We start from the raw sequence: 21,874 nt of genomic DNA, 5'->3' as shown, positions 1-21,874 counted from the left end.
TATGAAAGTTGTGGTCTTTAAGATATGAGAAAGGTTTAAAATATTGGAGAAGATTGTGGTTAATGGCTGTCTTTATCTATTTTGAGATGTTGAGATGTGTATTATAGAACAATGGTTGGCAGCCTCAGAGGTGCAACCCTTCTTTGAAATGGGATATATAATAGCATGTTTCCAGAGATCAAAAGATGGATTGAAGAGTTAGGTGAGGAAAGGGGCTAGTAGTGAGGATGCATTGTTTGGTAATGGGAAGGACACGATCAGGTCCTGTGGCCCTGTTGGTTAAAGTCATCCTAGATGCTTGCGTATTTTGTGTAAATATGATGATGACACAGGTGGAGAGGAGAGGGTTAGTTCTCAGAAAAAGATTTACTTAGTGTATGCAGTGTTGAGTTAAATGCAAAATGGACAACAAATGTAACAGTTTTCTTGTTGTGAGTATTACTTAGAGAATTATTAAGGTTGAGAGGCGTGATGAAAACAATTGGACAAAATTGTTAGCAAAGATGCTTTTGAAAATGGATAAAAAACAAAAAAAAAAAACAAAGGCTGTAATTTGGTAAGTGAGATAGATTATAGAGGCATCCTCTGTTTTGAATGACAATCTTCAAAGATTGTTCATTATGTGAAGATTTCTAAATCCAGTTAATTCTTTCTTCTATTAGAGTTTTGAAACCTGTTCTGAAGAAATTGTTGAATCATCCGAGCAGTAGTCGGGAGATTGAATCTGTAATGTCTGTGATTTCTGACCTCCCCTGTGGATGTGTACCACAGAGTATTGGTGCTTTCCGAACCAAAAGACGGCAAGGTAAGAAACAAACATTTCATACTCACATATTTTAATTCAGTGCCTTTCTTATTGTTCCACATATAGAATGTGCCATGAGCCTAAATTTCCAGGCATGGTAAAATTTCCTCCCATGGCCAGATGAAGTTTCATTTAGAGAATTAACATTGCTTATATATATATATATATATATTTATATATATATATATATATATATATATTTCGGAGATGCACTTGCATAGCAAGTGACCTGATCTGAGATCGTGTGCTGGAACGAAAACAATTGCAGCGTGGAAGGTGTTTATAAGCCATTTAAAATAACACACAAAATCCGTTAGATTCACTTCAACATTTAAATTTAATTTGTCAAAATATTTTCGTCGCTTTGAGACCGCGACCTGTTCACTGACAAAATTCTGTGCTGCATCTGAGAAAGTAATAGTTAGTTCATGATATATATGTACATGTGTATGTATGTATGTATGTATGTATGTATGTGCGTGTACATGTGTGCTCGTATGCATCTGTGTACATGCGTATGTTTGTGTGCATGCCTATACACATCTATGTATACATGTATATATGTATGTATGTGAGTATGCCCGTATGTACTTATGGATGTACGTGAGTAATAGGGTAAGTGTGTAGACGTGTTTGTGTGTGTGTGCATATGTATGTACATGTGAATGTATGTTTATGTACTGATATGTGCGTCAGTTCAAGTTGTATACATGACAGTTACTTTGTTGATGGTTGTATATACACATATATACATATGCATATACACATATGTAAACACGCACACACATATATGTGTGTGTGTGCGTTTGCCCCTCTCACCATCGTCTAACGGTGAATTGATACAACGTCTTAGATACATATATGTACATATATAACCTTACTTATACATATATAAACAAGTATACACAATCATATTGACACTCACACACGCTCACAAATATACATATCTCAAAGTATACACGCATATACGCTTAACCATCATTATATATACACACACACATACACACATACATATATACAACTATGTATGACACTAATACAAGCATAACGGTTAAAATTCAAATATGCATTTTTTCCTCCATAAACATACCACACATAGATGTATCTACACACACTCATATCTACACATACTCATACGCCCATGCATGCACACACTCATAGTCACATACACAACGCACAACACATACACACATGTGCACACACACATACATCTACACACACGCACACACATATCAAACTATATACGCTCATACGGTTATATATAATAACATATATGTATGTATTATGCATCTCAACATGTATGTATGGAAAGGAATTCCACGTGTAAAAGAGAAAGAAGGGTGACTATAGAGGTGTACTCCCGTGTGGAATCTGGATGTTACCCCACTCGGATTTTCGGTTGAGAGAGGGTTTGTACTCCTGTATACAGACAGCTTCAGTGACCTGTCTCAGTATTGCATCAGTGGGATGTTTGGACAAGATGTTTAATTTAAGGCTCCCTAAGGAGCCCTTGTGGCAGTCTACAGCATGCTGATAGAAGATGGAGTTAGGTTTCTTTTCAATGTAGTTGTCCAGGTGTTCTTTGAACCTATCATTGATACTCCTAGAAGTCTCACCAATGTATGACTCTGGGTTGGTCGCACAAGCTCCTTCTTGGCACTTAATTTGGTATACAGTGTTCTTGGTTTTGCAGTTCACGTGTGGGTTTGTAGAACATACTGCACAATTATTTTGACAGATGATTCTATCAAACGGATATGATTTACATAACTCAGATTTGATAGTCCTACCTGTCTTTTCTACAACTTTGATCTTAAGGCCAGTTGCGTGCAGGATTTTCTTGAATGCCTTACTTAATATGCTCTTCGGTGTAGCATCAACAAACATCACACTGTGAAACTTCTTGTTATCATACCAAGTGTCGGTCTTATTTCTTTTGTTGGCGTCCCTCTCTAACCTATTCCACGCTGCAATTATATATATATATATATATATATATATATATGAAACATCGAAGGAAGAATAAACAGACATAGGTGCATAAATGTATGTAAATATATGCATATACACACATATACAAATATATATATATATATATATATAAATATAGACATACATGCACACACAAAAGCTTAGTATAAATTTTGATAAATGAAACAAATGTGTGGTGAGAAAACAGTGGTAGACTGCTTTAGATGGACATAGTTGGTATGTGTGGAGTCTAAATTTGTCAACCAAGATGAGCAGAAAAGACATTGGATAACATATTTATTTGTTACACATTTCAGGTTGTGCAAAGGATCAGGTTAACAATGCAGTTTTGGAGGTGCTCAAGCAACTCTCAGAACATATCTACACACTACCAACTTCCTTTTGTACTCTCTTCAAGATTCTCCAAGATGCAGTTAAAGAGAAAGGTGCTCGGATCCCTCATGATTGTTTAGGGTTACAGGTAATTTCTTCTGATACCATATAATCCCAAAGTCAGCTTTATAATAGTATTTATGTTGCATGTATAAGTTAATCTGATTCAAACCGTTCTGATTTGAATCAGGTAAAGTTTTGGTTTTTTCTCTTTCCACCCTACAACATCATTCCTCTCTTATTTCCAGTTATTCCCTTTTTTTCCTTTCCTCTCTCTAACTATTTTTTTCTCTCCTTTTCTCTTCCTCTAACTAATCCCCTCTCTCCCTTTCTCTCCCTGACTAATCCCTTCTTTCCATTCTTCTCTCTGACTATTCCCTTCTTTTCCTTTCTCTCTCTGACTACTCATTTCTCTCCTTTTCTCTCTCTCTCTCTCTCTCTCTCTCACTCACTAATCCCCTCTTACACATTCACAGATAATCTGATTCTTTACTATCCCCAGACTTTGCTAGCCAAAGGACATAAAAGCTTCTCTCCCTTTTCTCCAAAAAAGGTCTTGCTTTGAATCATCAGGAAATTCTCTCAGTTATAGTAAATTTTTACACTTTACTAATGGTTCCAAGCATTCTCTCTTTTTTATAAGTATATGAAAACTCATGGTATAGTGGTTTGAGTGTTGGACTCACATTGACTATATTGTTGGTTCAGTTCTTGAACAGGGTAGTTCATTGTGCTCTTGAGCAGGGCACTTCATGTCACATTGCTGCAATATATTCAGTTGTAAATGATTACCAAAAGCACTTGGGGGTTAATCATATGACAGAATGGTATCCCAATTTTGTATTTAAACAACTTGAAATTCTGTATAAACTCTGTCTCATGAGCTTGTAGGCTTCAGGTAGATACGGTAGACCTCTGTATAGTGACACATGTACAGTGTCAGTCTTTCTCATTCTCTATGGCACCCATGGGTAACTTGTGACCCGCATGACTTTCAGGATGGCACACCTAATAAAAAACCACCTCAAATTTTTTACCAGTGTGGCCCACCTAATAATGACCCATGTCTCATGCAGCCTGTTTCTTCTAAAAAGTTGCCTTGTTTGCTCTAAGGCTTATTCTACAAAAAAGAAGAGAAAAATATAACTACAATATTTGAAAAGAAAAATCATATATTTTTCTTTGAGTTGATATTTTTAAAATTTCATTAAAAATATGTCTTTAACTACTTTTGTCTTTTTTTAAAATATATTTTTAAAGTTGAATTTAATTTTCTTTTATTTGGTTTAGATTATTGCATTAGGTCTGAAGATGCAGCTTTGGTCTGGTACTGCTGTTGAAATTATGTCAGGAACATCTTTTAGTCCGGAGACTAAAAAGATCCTCACTCTTTTAGCTGAGGGTGTTTACTCTATACTTATTTATTCAGGTAATGTAATCAATTTATACTAATTAACGAATCTAATTGGAAATGACAATAAGATTGGCAGTAACACTGTATAACAGTGAAAAAAAAAATGGAAATGGAAATAACCTTTTCTAGGGGTATTTTGTGTGTAGATCATGAATACAACATGTTTCTTTTTGTGATCTTCCAGTTTCTCGTAAATTACCATCTTGCTTACGTTAAATACACTGATGGTTCTGTAGGAATTGAGTGCAAACAAGGTTGGGCCAAAACTGACAACTCTAAAAGTTATAAATGGATTTTGATATATTTTCAATGGGGTGTTCCTAAGGTATTTGTCAATCTAACCTATGAAAATTATAAAATTACACGCAATAATTTTATAGTTATATGGGTTCAAATCACAAGAAACCACACCTCATCACCCAACCTGAACTCAATGATCTAGTTCACGATCTAACACTTACTAAGCAACAGAATGAAGTCCTGGCCTCACGTCTGTAACAGTGGAACCTGTTGGATAAAGATACTCGAATTACAGTATTTAGGAAGCGTTTTGCAGATCTACAGCAATTCTTCACTTTGGAAAACAACTTAACTTATTGTAATGATATCAGAGACCTATTCAATACCCTTGAGCTGACCTATGAGCCAAATAAGTGGAAGTTATTCATAGATGTATCCCTTTACAGCATAAAAGTGGTTCTGTTGCACATTGGGAACACCATGCCTTCAGTTCCAATTGCTCATTCAGTCATTTTAAGAGAGACATATGAGAACCTTGCTTTTATTCTAGACCACATAAGTTACAAGGAGCATAAGTGGCTAATTTGTGCAAACTTGAAAGTAATAACCCTAATTAATGGGCTACAAACTGGATACACCAAGTTTATGTGCTTCCTTTGCAAGTAGGATAGTAGGGCCAAATCAGAACATTATGTATGCTCAGAATGGCCACCTCAGGAAACTACAATGCCTGGATGCCATAATGTAAATCATGAGCCATTAGTTAAGGAGAAATGTATGTATATAGTATCAAGAATCTTTATTTGGCAGGCTTGATCATGTCATTATCATCATTGTCTTATTGTGCACTTTTCCATGCAAATGTGCATTGGATGGAATTTGCTGAAGCAGATTATCTATGTTTGGATGCCTTTCCTGTTGCCAACTTTTACCTATTTCTGAGTAAGGTGAAATTTTCCCATATCCTGACATGTTTTTGTGGAAGACTAAGAATGAAGGACAACACTTGTATTTTCTATTGTAGCTATGGGCCAACCAATACCCTGTGAGTAGACTTGGTTGATGGAAAATAAAAAAAATTGTTTTATATGTGTGAGTGTGTGTGTGTGTGTGTGTGTGTGGTGTCTTTCTTTGTTTTGACATCATGTGATGTCAAAAGATTATCTCATGGCAAATAGGGTAGTAATAAAATTCTTTTTTGTTCTTCCATTTGTCTAGATATGGATCTGAGTCCTATAGAAATGAACAGTTTATTACAGTCACAACACAATGATTTCACCAACGAAAATATCAACCATATTGTCACATTCTTGAACTCTGAGTAAGTCCATCTTACATTTCATCTTTTACTGTTCTGTCATCTTCAATCACCTCTACTCCCATCATAACTTGAGGGTCCACACAAACACTTCATCTTCATTATTTTTATCTCTTTCCAGCTCCATATTGATCAGTTATCCCCCTCTGTCCTCTCTTTTAGAACGTGAGTATCCATGTAGCAAGAAACCTGTTCTGCTCTGACCTCCTTCTGTCTTACTTTTGACTTTCATCTCTATAAAGCCATCTCTCTCGATGTTCATAGACTTGCTAGTTGCATATTGACCTCATTAGTACTGGTGACATGAAAAAAAAAGCAGCTAGTACATGCTGTACAGTGATTGGCATCTAACCTTAGGAACCATGCCAAAGTAGATAGTGGAGTACAATGCAGTCCTTGGATTCATCAGATCCTGTCAACCATCCGGCCCATGGAGGCATAGAAGACAGATTTTAAATGATTACGGTAATGGTGGTGATAATGATGTTTTTTTCCATAGATTTTATGTTGTTTAGCTTTAGACAGTTCAGCTCTAATAGAGCAGACTTATGCTCAAAGACATTCCACCTATGACTCTCACCTTTCATTGTTGTTTAGCAGCAGATCAGCTCTGAATGAGTAGACTTATGACTGAAGTGATTCCAACTGTTTTCTTATTTTCTGTCTAGGACTGTATTATCTAGCATGACCTTCTCTAGACAGTAAGATGTAATTAAAAGAGGATTTAACTTCTGTTTCTAGCAGATTGTGCAACCATGGAGCAATAGTTTTTTCTATGAAGTAGGTGGGATTTTTTTCCCTTTTGTTCCATATGTAGATATACCTCAGGGTTTGATGGTAAGTGTTGGGGTCAAGAGATCAACAGAGGTCAGAAGTGGTGGGGAGAGTTAAATAGAGGTGTTAAGGTCAGTAGCAGAGTTGGGGATCAAGAGATCAACAGAGGTCAGAAGTGATGGGGAGTTAAATAGATGCGTTGAGGTCTGTAGCTATGGTGAAGTCAAGAGGTCAATACAAATAAAAAGAACCTACAGGAAATATAATCCAGTGATTCAACTGGTTCTCGGTTTTCTTTCTATCACAGTCACTGTGTATTGTGTTGATGTTGATGATTATAATGTTGCTGCTTGTGATGATGTTTTTTTGTGGTTGTTATATCAGTTAAAATATAGTCTATACTGAGATGCCATATCTTGTTTACTTTTCCACAGCTCCAGTTATTCTACTCCACGTCATATGCCAGAAAATACAATATCAGATTTTGCTGAAGAATATTACCAAGCTGCTGCTAATGAACTTTTTGGGTGTCCTACAGGTAGTGATTTTAATGTATATGTGTGAGAGATGCAGAAAGAAAGAGGGAATGAAAATCCTTTGATATATATATTATACACATACAAGAGTGTCATCTGTCTTCAGACTGGTAACTTCAGAACTATACTTTTTCCACCATGGGTAATATCAGGAAATACGACATCTATAACCAAATGGAGAATACTGCTTATTAGTTAGTTAAATTTATGTGATTTTTCCATCTCAAAATGCTGAGCCTTATGTAGGAGATGACAGGGGAACAAGATATGTGGTGCACTGCTGTACTCAAGAAGACCTGCTGACCACAACAGAATTGAGATCTTAAAACCAAGGTGCCATGTAAAATGCACTGGTGCAGGCGTGATGTAAAAAGTATTGATGATGGTGCCACATAAAAAGCACCCAGTACACTTTGTAAAATGGTTGGCATTAAGAAAGGCAGCCAGCTGTAAACCAAACCAAAACAAACCATGGAACCTGGAGTGGTCTCCTGGCCATTCCATGGCATTTCCTGTCAAGCCATTCAATCCATACCTGCATGGAAAGTAGATGTTAAATGATGATGATGATGATGGTGATGATACATTGTCCACAAAATTCTTCAAAATTCCATTTTAATATTTTCATCAAAATGTGGTTTTTTAAGTTTCTTTTTAGCTAAATGGATAATTTTAGCTCACTAGCCTTTTTTCAATGTCTTACTCCATTCTCTCTCTTCTTCCATTGTCTGTATAGTTCTAATAGTTAATTCCTTTACCGAAACCTCCATTGTTTGTGCTATTGTTGGTCATATGATGAATGGGAGAGTAGGAATAAAAAAAAATGTCATTTCCCATCTCTGTACATTTGTAGTTGTATGCTTATATAAGTGATTAAAATGTTCCAAGATACTAGGGAAAGTCAAAAGTTACCTGCACTTTCACCAAGATTTTCTTTAAGTTGGCTGCACTGCTTTCAGCGCTTGCATGCCAAAAGGTAGTACATTTGGAGTTATGTAAGCAAGGTTTGACCTTGATCCCTTCAGTTTTACTTTCTTCCAGCTGGAAAGGGAGAAAAGGTAGTGAAGATGAGGTATCAGGGCATACCCTTAAGGTACAAGAAGATAGAAATAGAGAGAATAGGGACAGGGAATCACAATTGGCTGGGTGGGTAGGTTTGTGAGGGTGTGGGGTATGAAAGGATATCGACAATATTTGTAATTTCCTTCTAAAGCCTTTCTTTTTATTTTTTATTCGCACAGGTATGAATTGTCTAGCCGATGTTTATTGGTTGATTGTACACAATGTTGATTGGCTTGAGAATCAGCTCAATATCCAGACTAGTCTGCCGCGGACAAATATTAGTTTATCTACAAATTTTATGATTAATTTCTCACCAGTACCGCCGCCTTCCTTCAACCCCCTCAATTCTTTTGATGAGATTGGCAACAGCAAACTAGATCAAGTAGGTTACCATTTCTTTTATTTCATTGTGGATGTTTGAAAAAAGATCTCAGGTCGGCCTGGTTGCATGGTTAAGAAGCTTGTTTCCCAACAATGGCAGGGATTTCAGTTTCAATTTCACTGTATGAGACCTTGGGAAAATGTCTTTTACTGTTGTCCCAGCTGACCAAAGCTTTGTGAGTGAATTTGATTGACAAAAACTGAAAGAACCTTGTCGTTGCTTTCCAACCACATGGTTCTGGGTTCAGTTTCACAGTGTCGCACCTTGGCCAAGTGTCTTCTGCTATAGCTTCAGGATTAGATATTGATCTTAGCCATAAGGCTGAGAAGCTATAGCTTCAGGCTGACCAAAGCCTTGTGAGTGGATTTGGCAGATGAAAACTGAAAGAAGCCTGTCATACATGTGTGTGTGTGCGTGAGATGAAGTACTGATAACAACCTCAGGAAGCTGAACCATTTAGTCAAGATAACAAAGCACTGAGATACCTGGTGCCTGGCTATACTGAAGAAGACCTGTACTCTGCAGCAGAAGTGTTTAGACCGATCGGTTTGGTTGTGTAAAGCACTCATGGCAGTGTTGCGTAAAAGCGACTGTGCAGTGCCATGTGGCATATGGTGCCACATAAAAGCGCCTTTGTGGTGCCACGTAAAAGTATCCAGCACATTCTGGTTGGCATCAGGAAGGGCATCCAGCTATAGAAACCATGCCAGAACAGAGAGTGGAGTCTGGTGCAGCCCCTCAGCCTGCCAGCCTTGGTCACGCTGTCCGATCCATGCCAGCATGGACAACGGACAGTAAATGATGATGATGTTAATAAATTTATATCCAATCATGGCAGTTGCTTCCTTCCATTTGCAGAGTCCATGAGAGAAAAGATCGTATTTTTTCTTCCTTTCTATTTTTGTAAAACATTTAAAGAAACTGTAATTAAATATGAATTTTTTTATTTATACTATCAAAAATATTTCCTTTTTATTTAAAAGTTTATTCTTTTAATATTTTGCTTTTTTTTATAGGAAAAAATCAACAAATTTGACTGTGACTGGGGTGACCTTCTGTTCCGGGACCTTGGTTTAAGCATATATGGGGTTAGGACACTGCTTTTGAATAGGCATGAACTCCAAGAAGGTGCTCACTTGGAGGAACATGAACGGAAGTCAGTTGAAGAACTGCGACTGTTATTGGACTATGACACCAGTGATCACCGTTAAAGACGTCGATGTTATGACATCTTTCTACCTTTTTTTACCATATCCTCTTCAATTACTGCTGCCACCAAATACTGCCATTTTTGGTAAACCTGCCTGATTAAAACATTTATGAAACCTGCCTGAGATGGCTTTTACTACGAGCTTCATCTCTCTCTCTCTCTCTGTGTTTGTTTGTTTGTGTGTGGAGAGATGCCTTATGTGACTGCTTTCTTTCACTGTTGCTAGTTTGGAATTATCCCAAACAATAGCACAGGATTGATCAATGTGCAGATAATCACTCCCTCCCCTTACTTCATTCGATTTTCATTCATTTGTAACAAAAATTCTTCAAAACTTTCTTCATCAAGAACATCTTCCTAAGTTTACATTTCACTCAGCTTTCTTTTTAACCAACCTTTATGACTTTCTAGTCTTTTCACTCTCTCTACTCATTGTTATTTTCAAATGACCCTTCAATTTTTATCTAAAATATTTTATCTCCCTTCACCGATCTGAAGTTCCTCTTTCCTCACTGTTAACCATATTTTTACTGTAACCACCTATGTCAGTTCACCCATGAAGCTATATTCACATATTTCTGTTTCAAGAAATAACCCTTATCACCCTATTACACCAAATAAACCTGTCAGTCACCCCGACTCTCCCTCTCTGTCACCAACTCTAATATTTTTCATCATTCTCTAATCATTTATTTATTATTTCATTTCCCTAAAATATTTATTCTGCAACTTATTTATATATTTAAAATTCTTTGCAAGAAACAAAAGAAAAAAAATTTAAACTAAACAAAATAAAATTTGTTAAATAAAATTAAATATTCAATAATTTGATACCAACATTTCTAAAAAGCAATAGGTAAAAGAAAAAAAAATACCTCACACTTAATTTAACAACATAACACAAGAATTTTTGATTGTGAAAGAAAAGAAATAAATGTTTTTTTTTTTGATCTGCTGTGCTTTTTGAACAACAACACACTTGTTTTTTTTTGTTTTTTTTCCTCAATTGGAATTTTTTTTATCTTTGAAATTTCTGTTGTCTTTGTGGTATTTTTCTTTTTCTATTGTTAACTGTTCTAACTGGCAAGACCATATTAATAGAAGTGGTTATTGTTTGAGCAGATAACACATATGCCTCTGTGTGTGTGTGTGTGTGTGTGCGTGTACAATAATGTATCAGTTCATATTTTTTAAAAAGCAATGACAGAAAAAAAAAATAATGATAAACTATTTTGTTTTATTTTTTGAAAAGAAATGAAAGCCTGAACAAGTGTTTAAACAAACAAGCTGATTAATGGAGAGAAAAGGATCGTTAGGAATGAGTTGATTGTGAAAAGAAAAATTACTAAAGTAAAATGATAAAATTTCATTCAAAATATTTCTTTCCTGTTTGTGCTGAAATTCTTTTCTGCCAAATAGGCACTTCGGTATTGTTTGAAATATTTGAAAACAAAGTTGACATTTAAAAAAAAAAAAACCACCTCTAAACTGGTCTCCGTCTCCATTGTAATTTTATAGTTTACTCATTAGAATATTCAACTTAATTAAAAATAGAACAATACATGTATTTAAGACAACTGAATATTATTTATACTCTTACACTTGTACAGAATATTTCTATAGTACCTGAAATAGTTATGAGCATATTTCACATTACACATACCTTAAACTTATTTTCACTGTAACTTTATCTGTGCCCCTTATAATTGTTATGGGGTTTGTCTTGTTTGATTATTATGAAGGTTCTCTTAACATGACCTTTATAGATTAATTTCACCCCACAATCTATAAACAGTTAAATGTTGTCTGATTGTATTTCCAAACCAAGTGCAATATTATTCACTTTAATCATTTGACTATGTCTGACTACAAAGTGTTGCATGCATGCAATTTCAGAATTAACTCCACTTCAATAGTCAGCTCAGTCACTGAAAAATAATGCATACAAAAAAAAATAAAAAAAAGCCCCCCAGAAAAACCAGAAAAACAAAAACAACAAAAAACAAAAGCAAAAAAAGAAAGAAAGAAAAATGTCCATTCTTCCAAAGTTGGCTGTGTTTTCTGAACACACTGAGTTGTTCTTGTATAATAATAATAATAATAATAATGACGACAACAACAATAATGATAATATTGTTGCTTCTCTCTGATGGAAGCTGAACATAATTGTACAAAATGATAATGTATGACTATTTCACATTTTAATACCTTTCCAATTTTTATAATGGACTGTTTTCTTTTTTTTTTTTTTCTTCATTTTTCTAATGTGACAAGATTCATTATTATATCAGTAGATGTTACAACTCCAATAACATTACATTGCTGTGTTAATCCATGCTGGTTAAGGCAATAACTGCTATTTCCAGGGGACAAATGACAAATGATTTTAATATCCAAACTTTGTGAGAGTTATTTTTCTACTGATCTTAAGAAACAAAAAAAAAACAACAAAGAAATTTTTACTGAAATATTCACACATTTAGAATCCACTGTTATTTTTAACTTTTCATTTTTTTTTTTTTAATATTTCCAATTTTGCTTTCTGAGTTTAATAAATAAAAAGAACCCACTTGTGTAAATATTGACGTTAAAGAGAGGGTCAAAGATACATGACTTTCTCTACATAACTTTCTGTAGGTTATTACTGTCATATGTGACTATGTTAACTAATAAACCCTTGTTTTATTTCAAATTTTACTGGGTCCCTGCTACGATCTGACCCATGTCGGGAACCTTTGGAGATTGAAAGAGTTATGGCAAGGTTGTTTTAAACATGATTTAGTGACATTGTTTGCTGAGTGAAGTGTTTTTGTAACATTGTTCTGTTTATTTATGGTGACACAATCATTTTATTCAGTATCAGTTCCTAATTAGAAAGATTTCAACCTGTTTGAGTTTATACTGTATGATATTGTTTAGGCTATTCTTTATTTTATAAATTTTACACTTAAAGATGATTCATATGTTTAGTTGAGATATCAGTTTAATAATATTAAAGTGACAATGCAGATGAATTTAGTAATATTAAAGTGATAATGTAATTGAGATGCAAGTCTGGTAATATTAAAGTGATAATGCAGGTAAGATGTTTGAAAGTAAAGGGATCCAGTGATATTTTCCATTGAATTAGTTACAAATCAACAATACATAATAAATTGTGAATCTGTGACTTTAAATCAAACTTCGTATCATCTTGGACATATTTTCTGTTTCTTACATCCATTTTAAGGACTTCTTATTTCCTCCTCTCTCTCTCTCTCTCTGTTAATCCGTATTTTTATATGGAACTGAAATATGCAACTTTTATGTATTTTATTCAGTGTTGTTATTTAACCCCACATCAACTCTAATCAAATGCATTCCAGCCATGACCATCTTGTCTTTTTGTATATCTAGGACTGCATTGTCCAATGTGTCTTCCCCATTTTTTTTTCAAGATGGTAGAGAGTGATTTGAAAGAGTTTGGCTGCTGTGTCTAGCAAGTCATTCAACCATGTAGAACCTCCCACCTCACACATATTTATTTTGATGTTTGTCTTGATTAATGAAACAAAATTCAGTATTGTTTGATTTCTGTTGAGTCAGAGACGATAATTCATTTCCATTAGGCATAAAAGTACTTTATTATCTTGCAATGGAAAAGATAAAGTTGATTTTATACACTTCTGTCAATTACTTAGAGAGTTGACAAATAAAATCTATCCTGTTATATATCTCATCTCAGTTGGAAGTTATATTTTCAATGTTGTTTTTGTTTATTCTGGCAGAGTTTGAAGTTAGAAAATAGAGACATATAGTAGTATTTTACACACTTTTTCAGTGTATGTGGGGTACTTGCACAAAGTGAATACAAGGCCAGCTACTGCAAAATGAGTCAGTATGTTCAATGAAGACTATGTAAGCCTCTATGGATGAGAAATGGTGTGATCACAGGACAGAGCCAGTCGTAAAAAAATGGCAGCACTAAAATTCTGTAGGACTTTATTATATAAATGGTCAAGGATCAATCTTAGATGAACAGACATCATATTAGTAGTTCAAGGGTCCCCATGAATCTTTCATTATTGATGTAGCAGTTCTAGGTGTTCATAATGAAGCTGAAAAGATTACCTAGGTGGTGCCCCAGCATGGCCACAGTCTAATGATTGAAACGAGTAAAAGATTAAACTATGCAAAGTTGAAAGTGAATCTAGAAAGAATGTGGAACACCGCTACTAAAGTTATTCTTGTTGTGGTAGGAGCACAAGGGATCTGTCTCGAAGAAACTTGACCAGCTTAAAATCAAATGTTGTCAGCACTACTAGAAACTACCTTATTTGGCACTGCTTGTATCCTGAGAAAGTTCTCTCTGCTTGAGGTCTCAGACCTGATGGAGAAACCGTAAAAGAAATTGAAACAACTTTTTTCGAAACTGTGAGGAGGTATAAAGAAATGTTTCAAATTTTGGATACAATGTCAGGAATCTGATGGGATGGGGTGGGGTGGAGGGATTTTTCAATTACAGTGCTCAGTTGGCACTTATTGACCTTAAAAGGATGAAAGGCAAAGTCACCCTAGTGGGTATCTGAATGCAGAATTTTGTTTACAATCTGCTGCAGAAACATGTATGACTACTGAGCTGTTCATTGTTCAAATGTCAGAGGAAGTTGCTTCTTACTAGGAAACAAGTGAGGGTTGGTGGCAAGAAAAGCATTTAGCTGTAAAAAAACCTTGCTTGATAAATTGTTTGACTCTTACCAGGATGGAAATGTGTATGTTGACAGATATACTTGTGACAGAGGGGATATAAAAGCATGTGGGAATATCCATACAAAGTTATATAGAAATGAAGAATGGGGCAGAGACATTTCACTATGTTAAGACTTGTTAAAATGTTAAAGTTACTCAAAATAATTAAATGGTTATGTATATTAAAAAGGATATAATTTAAAATACACAAGAAAACAAATTGGGGTAACTGCCCCGTTCATATGCGCGAAGCAGTTACTTGGGTTTTATCAGGACTCACCGTAACTCTGACTTTTTATTTCTATATGCATGTTACAGTTCATGAATGCAACTTGGGTGTTAAAAAGAGTAAGGATGGGATCATTTCTCCTGATAGATCTTGTACAGTTGCCAATATACTAATGGTATGATTTTGTTCCCAGTACCTTACTCTTCAAGCGTTCTTTATATTCTGCTCTCATCTCTTCATAAACCAGTACCTCAGTTGCACTCTCCTCCCACAATACTTTAAGAATAGTCCTTTAAATCTCCAAGTTTGGTGTCTGCTTAAGGATTAGTTGCCAATGAGACATATCGCTGACTGGCAGCGATTTTGTGTGGTGGTGGTGGTGGTGGCAATTGATCTTCTGATGGAACAGAAGAAATTGTTTCCATTTTCTTTTTTTTTTTATTGTTTTCAAATTGCTAATACTACGTGTTGGCTGCAATTCTTGATTGAAGTATCACCTTTTTGTTGAGAGGGGCAGAATTTTAACCCATTATGCATGGAGCCAAAACAAATATTACAAAGTATCTTGTCTTGTATTCTAATGGATCTGCTAACCTATACTCCTGGATTTACATTATTTTTATTGACCCCGAAAGGATGAAAGACAAAGTTCATCATTACAGGATTTGAACTCAGTGCACAGAGTGTCAGAACATCCAGCATTCAAGTGATTCTGCCAATTAAACTATTTTAAAAAAACGGGATTTGACAAAGATTAAAGAAAATTGGTGTCGATATGGTGTTTCACGTAGCAATAAGCTGTGTATGGCAATAGCAGTTAAATTGTTTCACTAATGAGATTTAATAAAACAGAAACATATCTAACGTTGTCACCATACTGACAAAAATTACACTTCACACTGCTGTCTATATTTAATTAAATATAATTCTATAGGCGTCTCTCCTACCTTGTTTTGACCAGAATCATTAATTAAGATCATGACTATTTCTTTTTATTATGGGTGTAATTTGAATTAATGAACGAATATTTCTTGGCTCACTACATTTCATATTTCTTACCAGTCAGTTTGATATTACATATGTGTGTGTACAATGATATTTAATACGTCCGTGTACTCTGGAACATAGGGAAGTCTTTTGCAGAAATAATCCCAGAAGAAAATTCTCGTAGACCATATATGTGAAAATACATTGGGTTATGAATAGTGTCATTGGATGGAAAACGCATGCATTTATAAGTCGTTATGCTTCATCAGTTACGAATACTGAATCAGCGTTTCACAACCCTATAAGGACAGGTATTTTCATATAAAAGAACCACAAATAATACATTCATTGATGTGCATAAAGATTGCGTCCTTGGATCCAATGACGTAATTCATAGCCCTATATGTTTTCGCACAAATTGTCTACGAGGAGTAGTTTCTCGAGACTTTTCTGAAGTGAATGGTCTTCTCACGTCCAAGTGTATATGAACGTGTTAAATATGATTATGTACATACATTTAATTCAACACTTCTTCGCGCCACTCTAGTTCAGTATTTTTCATGCAGCAGATGTGCCTGGGTATATTTCTCCAATCTTTATTTTAAGCTTACATTCTGCTCAGTGTTTATTCATGAAAATCCCAGATTCTTTTGTTACTCACAGATCTGGCAGTAATTGCTTTCATTATTTTTTTATGTCAGTCAGGAAGGAAGACTGCGCCCATGACAAGGCATTTGGGACTGGTGGAAAGGAGGGAAGAAGTTATCCTCAAACTATAAACCTAGCTTGACTGTTTGCAACAGACTGGATTCCGTTAAAAAGAACCAAAGTAACAGGTAGTGGTGTTAAACAAGACAATGGAGCATGTCTACCACTCAAATAGACCATGGTGGGATTTGAACTCAGGACGCCAAGAGACAGAGCGAATACCGCAAGACATCTGGTCCGACATTGTTATAGTCCAATCAATGCATCGTTTTGGATTGGTAATTTATTATTGATCCCGAATGAAAAGTGAACTCAATCTCGGCGGAATTTGAACTCAGAGCGCAAAGTCAGAAGAAATACTTCAAGGCATTTTATCCAACCATCTCGCGACTCCGCTAATTTGTTAGATTGTTCTGCTGATCAGGTTTAAGAAAGTCCAAACATGCCAGGACTGGTCACCTAAATGACAAAGAGCGGACTTTGTACAGTAAATTAATGTTAATGTAATTAAATTTTCTAGTCTTTCTTGTATTTCTTGATCAGAAGCAGATAATCAATACACATTGTAAAGTGGAGGCGAAGGTGTGAGCGTTCAGAGCAGACATATGCAAACTGAGGCCTGCAGGGCTTTCAAAAGAATTAGTTTGAAATTTTTAACACTTTTTGTAGGACTGATGATCCATGTATTATGCGGTGCTCTTTTGCTCAATGCTGGCTTAAAGGTTCCTTTAGTTGTGTCTCACCAAGGAGGGCTCGATTACCTCTCTAGTGCTGGTGCCACTAGAAAATACACTCGGTTACTGTATAAAGTGGTCGTTGATAGGAAAGACATCTCGTATGAATCAAGCCAGAATTGCACGTACAAGCACTGGTGTACGAGAGTAGTGGCTCCTAATAGGAACTGACATAAACAATGATGACCTGTAAAATTTAGCTACCTAAGGTCTAGACCAGCTGTTAGACATTTCTACCACACACAGCACACTCTAAAATAGAATTTGAGTGGTTACACTTTTATATTGTAGAGTAGTATTTTCCTGGTTATGGCATATAACCAGTCAGAAAATTATCATTTGTTTCGTGTCTACTAGTGCACTAGGCAATACCGACAACACTTCAGATGTGATGACTGAAAGCACGTTGCCTCATTAATAATGGCGGTGAATATACTGTTCTGGTTAGCTTATGGTGAAGAAAAGCGAAGCGAAATGATATTTCTCGGAGGAAAGAAGACTCCTCCTATTGTATATTGCTTGATGTAGCCGAGTGGGGTCAGCTGTGCCTGCGCAATATTTTCTGTTCTCTACTCTGAAAAAAGGCAAACCACTTTTCCAAAACGAAATTTCTGTTGTGAGAACAACGACTAAAAATTTTGCTTTATTTCAGGAAGGCACCCGGGTCCAATGCAGTGAGAGTTAAATATTGTTTAATCTAGACTCTATGAAAGTAAATTATTGGAAGGTCTTACTTTAATAGTTTACATTAAATGATAAATATATTGAAATAAGTAACAAAGATGAATAGGTGTCAATTCATTATGGTCGTTTCAAACGACTCCTTCAATTGAATAATGAACACACTATATTATTGCAAAAGAAACCGTTTTCATGAGATGACTGCATAGACTTCAAATGCAAAGAACAAACCAACTGCTTTAACATATTCGCTTCACCAATGGAGTTCAAAATATTTAAATTGATCCTGTTCCTATTTCTTTGACAGAATGAGTTTAGAAAAATGTCTGTGTGGCATTGAACCTACTAGAATTGAAGTTAGTAGAGGTTATAGTCGGGGGAGGGATAATTGAGAGTAGTGACCTAATTACCTGCACCGCAAAAGACAATAGGGGGAATTTAGTCTTCAATCATCCAAAATTAAATCTTTTTATAGTTAACAGTAGATGCATCTCCTGATTATCCTCTAACAAAGGCATATTCGACAGTCATACACCATTATAATAGTTCATTTAGGAAGATCAGTTCTAGCGATAGGATTAGATATACAGAACTAATTCCCGCTAGATCCAAGATGATACAGGAAAGTAACATGGTTCAATCACCGTATAGTCTAAGCATATCCACCTAACAGTTATGTTCTTTAATTCTCCCGAAGAAGCATTATTCCACCTCACACAGCATTACTCAAATTCTCAGCAAATGCAGTTAAGATCAGTTACATTTAAGCGAGTTTTATATATAAAACTACAATTATAAAGCGCAAAATAGCTAAACGCACCAATGCGCTTCCTTATACCAAATATCTTTTTGAAAGAGCTGATCCAAAGAGCCGTTATGTAAGTGGATGCAGTATGAGCGGAGCAGACATCGAGCTAATGCAAAATGCCTTCAAGATGCGTTTCACCCAGCATGTGTGAAAAGGGTCTTGAAGCGATGAGAGAAGTGGAACTTTGCTTACCCTCATCTGTTCTTCCCCCCTTCTCTCATACTTTAATTCATCATCCCCTAGCATAAACTTATCTCCATCTTAGTGTTGCAGGCTGCATAGCGATCTCACAAGTGCTAGTGCTACGACAAAAGCACTCACTACACGCTGTAAAGTGGCTGGCATTAGGAAGAGCGTCCATCCATTCAAGTCATCCAAAGCAGACACTGGAGTACACTGCAGGCCCCTGAATCACCTGATCACATCAAGGTGTTCAACTCATGGACTTAAACGATGATGATGATTATGATGATGAACCACAGAGTATCATTTTCTACCAGTTGCTGAGGTAAAAATGCATAAAAATCAACTTATTCTAACCAGTGTGATTAATCAAAGAACTTTTATTCACTGATGCTTTGTATAATGCATTTTCTACAATTAGTCAATTGGCTTTATAAAGACACTGCTGCAAAGTTTTTTTTTATAAATGATATAATTTGAAATCTTTGATTTTCTCTGTTTGAATAACTGTTCATTCTCAAAATTACTCTTTTATGATGTTTCTAAGAACACGTGTTGTTTTATTACCTACTTAGCGCACAACGGTTTACACAACTGGTGACACGTAGAGAACAAAAAAAAAAAAACTGATGCACACATACGCGCGCGCGTGGTTGGCGTTTTAAAATGTCTGTTTTTACTTCTGGAGATACAAAGGTTGCTCAAATATTTGCAATGCTATTTTCTACAAATTATAAGTTTAATCCAGCAGCAGCCAACTTAACGTATCCTTTCATTTTTGTTGGGTGTTGTTGGTGTTGTTGAATAACTACAAACTGAATAAGAAAAGTGGTTTTAATTTAGTTTTGTCAATTGGGAATAATTGCAGAAGGCGAGGTGTTTCATATAATTCACCCGGTCCGATTTGTTACCTTATAACTTTCAGTAAAATGAATATTTTTCAATGAAATTTTCTACAATTACCTTTCTGACGGTGTAGATTTTGATTAAATCAGAATTTAGTGTGATAAAATAAATGAGGTGGGTTCGGTTATTTCACGCATCTCCATTTTGTTTTCATATAAATATAATCATCTTTTACGTGTTTCAGTCATTAGACAGCGGCCATGCTACGGCATCGCCATGAAGAATTTTAGTTGAACCAATCGAGCTCAGTACATATTTATAAAAATCTGCTGGTACTTATTCTAAACGTCTCTTTTGCCAAATGAAAATACACCAACACCAGTTGTCAAGCAGTGGTGGCGGGGACACACACACACACACACACACACATACACACACGCGTGCACACACACACATGCACACACACACGCACACACACATGACGGGCTTCTTTCGGGTTCCGTCAACCAAATCCACTCACAAGAATTTGGTCACCCCGAGGTTATAGCAGAAAACATTAGCCCAAGGGGCCACGCAGCGGGACTGAACCAGGAACTATATAGTTGAGAAGCAAACATTTTGTCACGCTTACGCTAAGATGTTGAAAAAAAATTACTTCTGAAGTCTATTCTACCCTTTCCCGAAAATTACCTGAAAGAAACCTTTGTAGAAAAGAGAGTACAATGCTAGCACTAATTATTCAATTCATAGTTCTTTCGCAATTTAATAAACTCAAAAATGGACCATCCTCAATGTGTTCATTTAGTATGCTAGAAAGAGCAGGGATCGCATGGGTGTCGAAAGTAATTTTTCCCGTAATATAATTGCAATTAAATCATCAAAACATATGAGGAAACAAAGTCGAAATGTGTGATATATCTGCCCCACCCATTTTTTTTTTTCACATTACATTCCGAGATAATCGTAATTTAAACTATCTGAAAGATATTTGTAGAAAATTTCATTAAAAAGTACCCATTTTCTGAAAGCTATGAGGAAACAAAATTGAGACGCGAGAACAATCAGAAACCTTACTCCATTCACCCCAGAAAAAGTTTTTCACAACAAATTCTGATATAATCGCAATCTTTACCACCTAAAACGCGTTTGTTGAAAATTCTGTTGAAGAACATTCATTTTTCATAAACATATTCAGCGGGGTACAAGCTTATGGTTATGCCTGAAATTCACTGAGCGAGTGGTTAATATCAGACTAATAAGGGATTCAAACGAAAATAAGACGTAACATAGGAAAAGTGTATAGATTGGGAATTAAATGTGTAAATGTCATTTAGTAGCTAGAAAAAAAAAACGCCTGACGAGTAATATGTAATACACACACACACACACTCACATACACACTTACAAACACACACTCACACACACACACATATACCTGCAATGGACGTAGACGCGCACATTCACATACACATACATTAAACAAAATGTATAGTATTATATATGAATTACGACCGATCTTACCAATCGGTTTCGTATTGAGTATTAAACCAGGTGTTAGATAACAGCCTGGTTACGTAACAGCATGTGCTCATCAGAACTGGTGGATATGAAAACAATAGTGATATATTTTCCCCATATTTGTTAGCACTGACGAACACAGGGTGTAACATAACTAGGCTGTTAACTGGCATCCGGTTTAATACTCAATGCGAAACTGATTGGAAATATTTTGCGGAGTATACGCTGTCTATTGAAAAATATGCGAGTGCATATTTTTTTTAGACTTATGGATTCTTAGACAATATATATATACATATACATACATACATACATATATACATATATATATATATATATATATATAT

At 35.5% G+C, this 21,874-nt stretch overlaps 2 protein-coding genes across 19 annotated transcripts in view; one reads left to right on the top strand and one right to left on the bottom strand.

Moving 5' to 3' along the window:
- Positions 1-13,818, top strand: part of LOC106878206 (uncharacterized protein KIAA0825) — a 189,652-nt gene extending 175,834 nt beyond the window's left edge. For all 18 annotated transcript variants that reach the window (XM_052970496.2, XM_052970494.2, XM_089357286.1 and 15 more), the window contains 7 exons: positions 663-805; positions 3,094-3,257; positions 4,460-4,598; positions 6,042-6,144; positions 7,350-7,453; positions 8,693-8,895; positions 9,912-13,818. In XM_052970496.2, the coding sequence (XP_052826456.1) occupies positions 663-805; positions 3,094-3,257; positions 4,460-4,598; positions 6,042-6,144; positions 7,350-7,453; positions 8,693-8,895; positions 9,912-10,106 (1,051 nt within the window). In that variant the 3' untranslated portion in view covers positions 10,107-13,818. The remainder of the gene's footprint in view (positions 1-662; positions 806-3,093; positions 3,258-4,459; positions 4,599-6,041; positions 6,145-7,349; positions 7,454-8,692; positions 8,896-9,911) is intronic.
- A 5,705-nt stretch (positions 13,819-19,523) lies between these two features.
- The window catches only part of LOC128248677 (aquaporin-9-like), a 67,626-nt gene continuing 65,275 nt past the window's right edge, over positions 19,524-21,874 (bottom strand). The window contains exon 9 of the mRNA XM_089357289.1: positions 19,524-19,978. The gene's annotated coding sequence lies outside the window, so the exon portion shown is untranslated. The remainder of the gene's footprint in view (positions 19,979-21,874) is intronic.

The sequence above is a fragment of the Octopus bimaculoides genome, chromosome 9, assembly GCF_046866305.1.
Source record: "Octopus bimaculoides isolate indiv1 chromosome 9, ASM4686630v1, whole genome shotgun sequence".
NCBI lineage: Eukaryota > Metazoa > Mollusca > Cephalopoda > Octopoda > Octopodidae > Octopus > Octopus bimaculoides.
The sequence above is the reverse complement of the archived record's forward strand: the minus strand, read 5'-3'. Positions and strand labels throughout refer to the sequence as shown.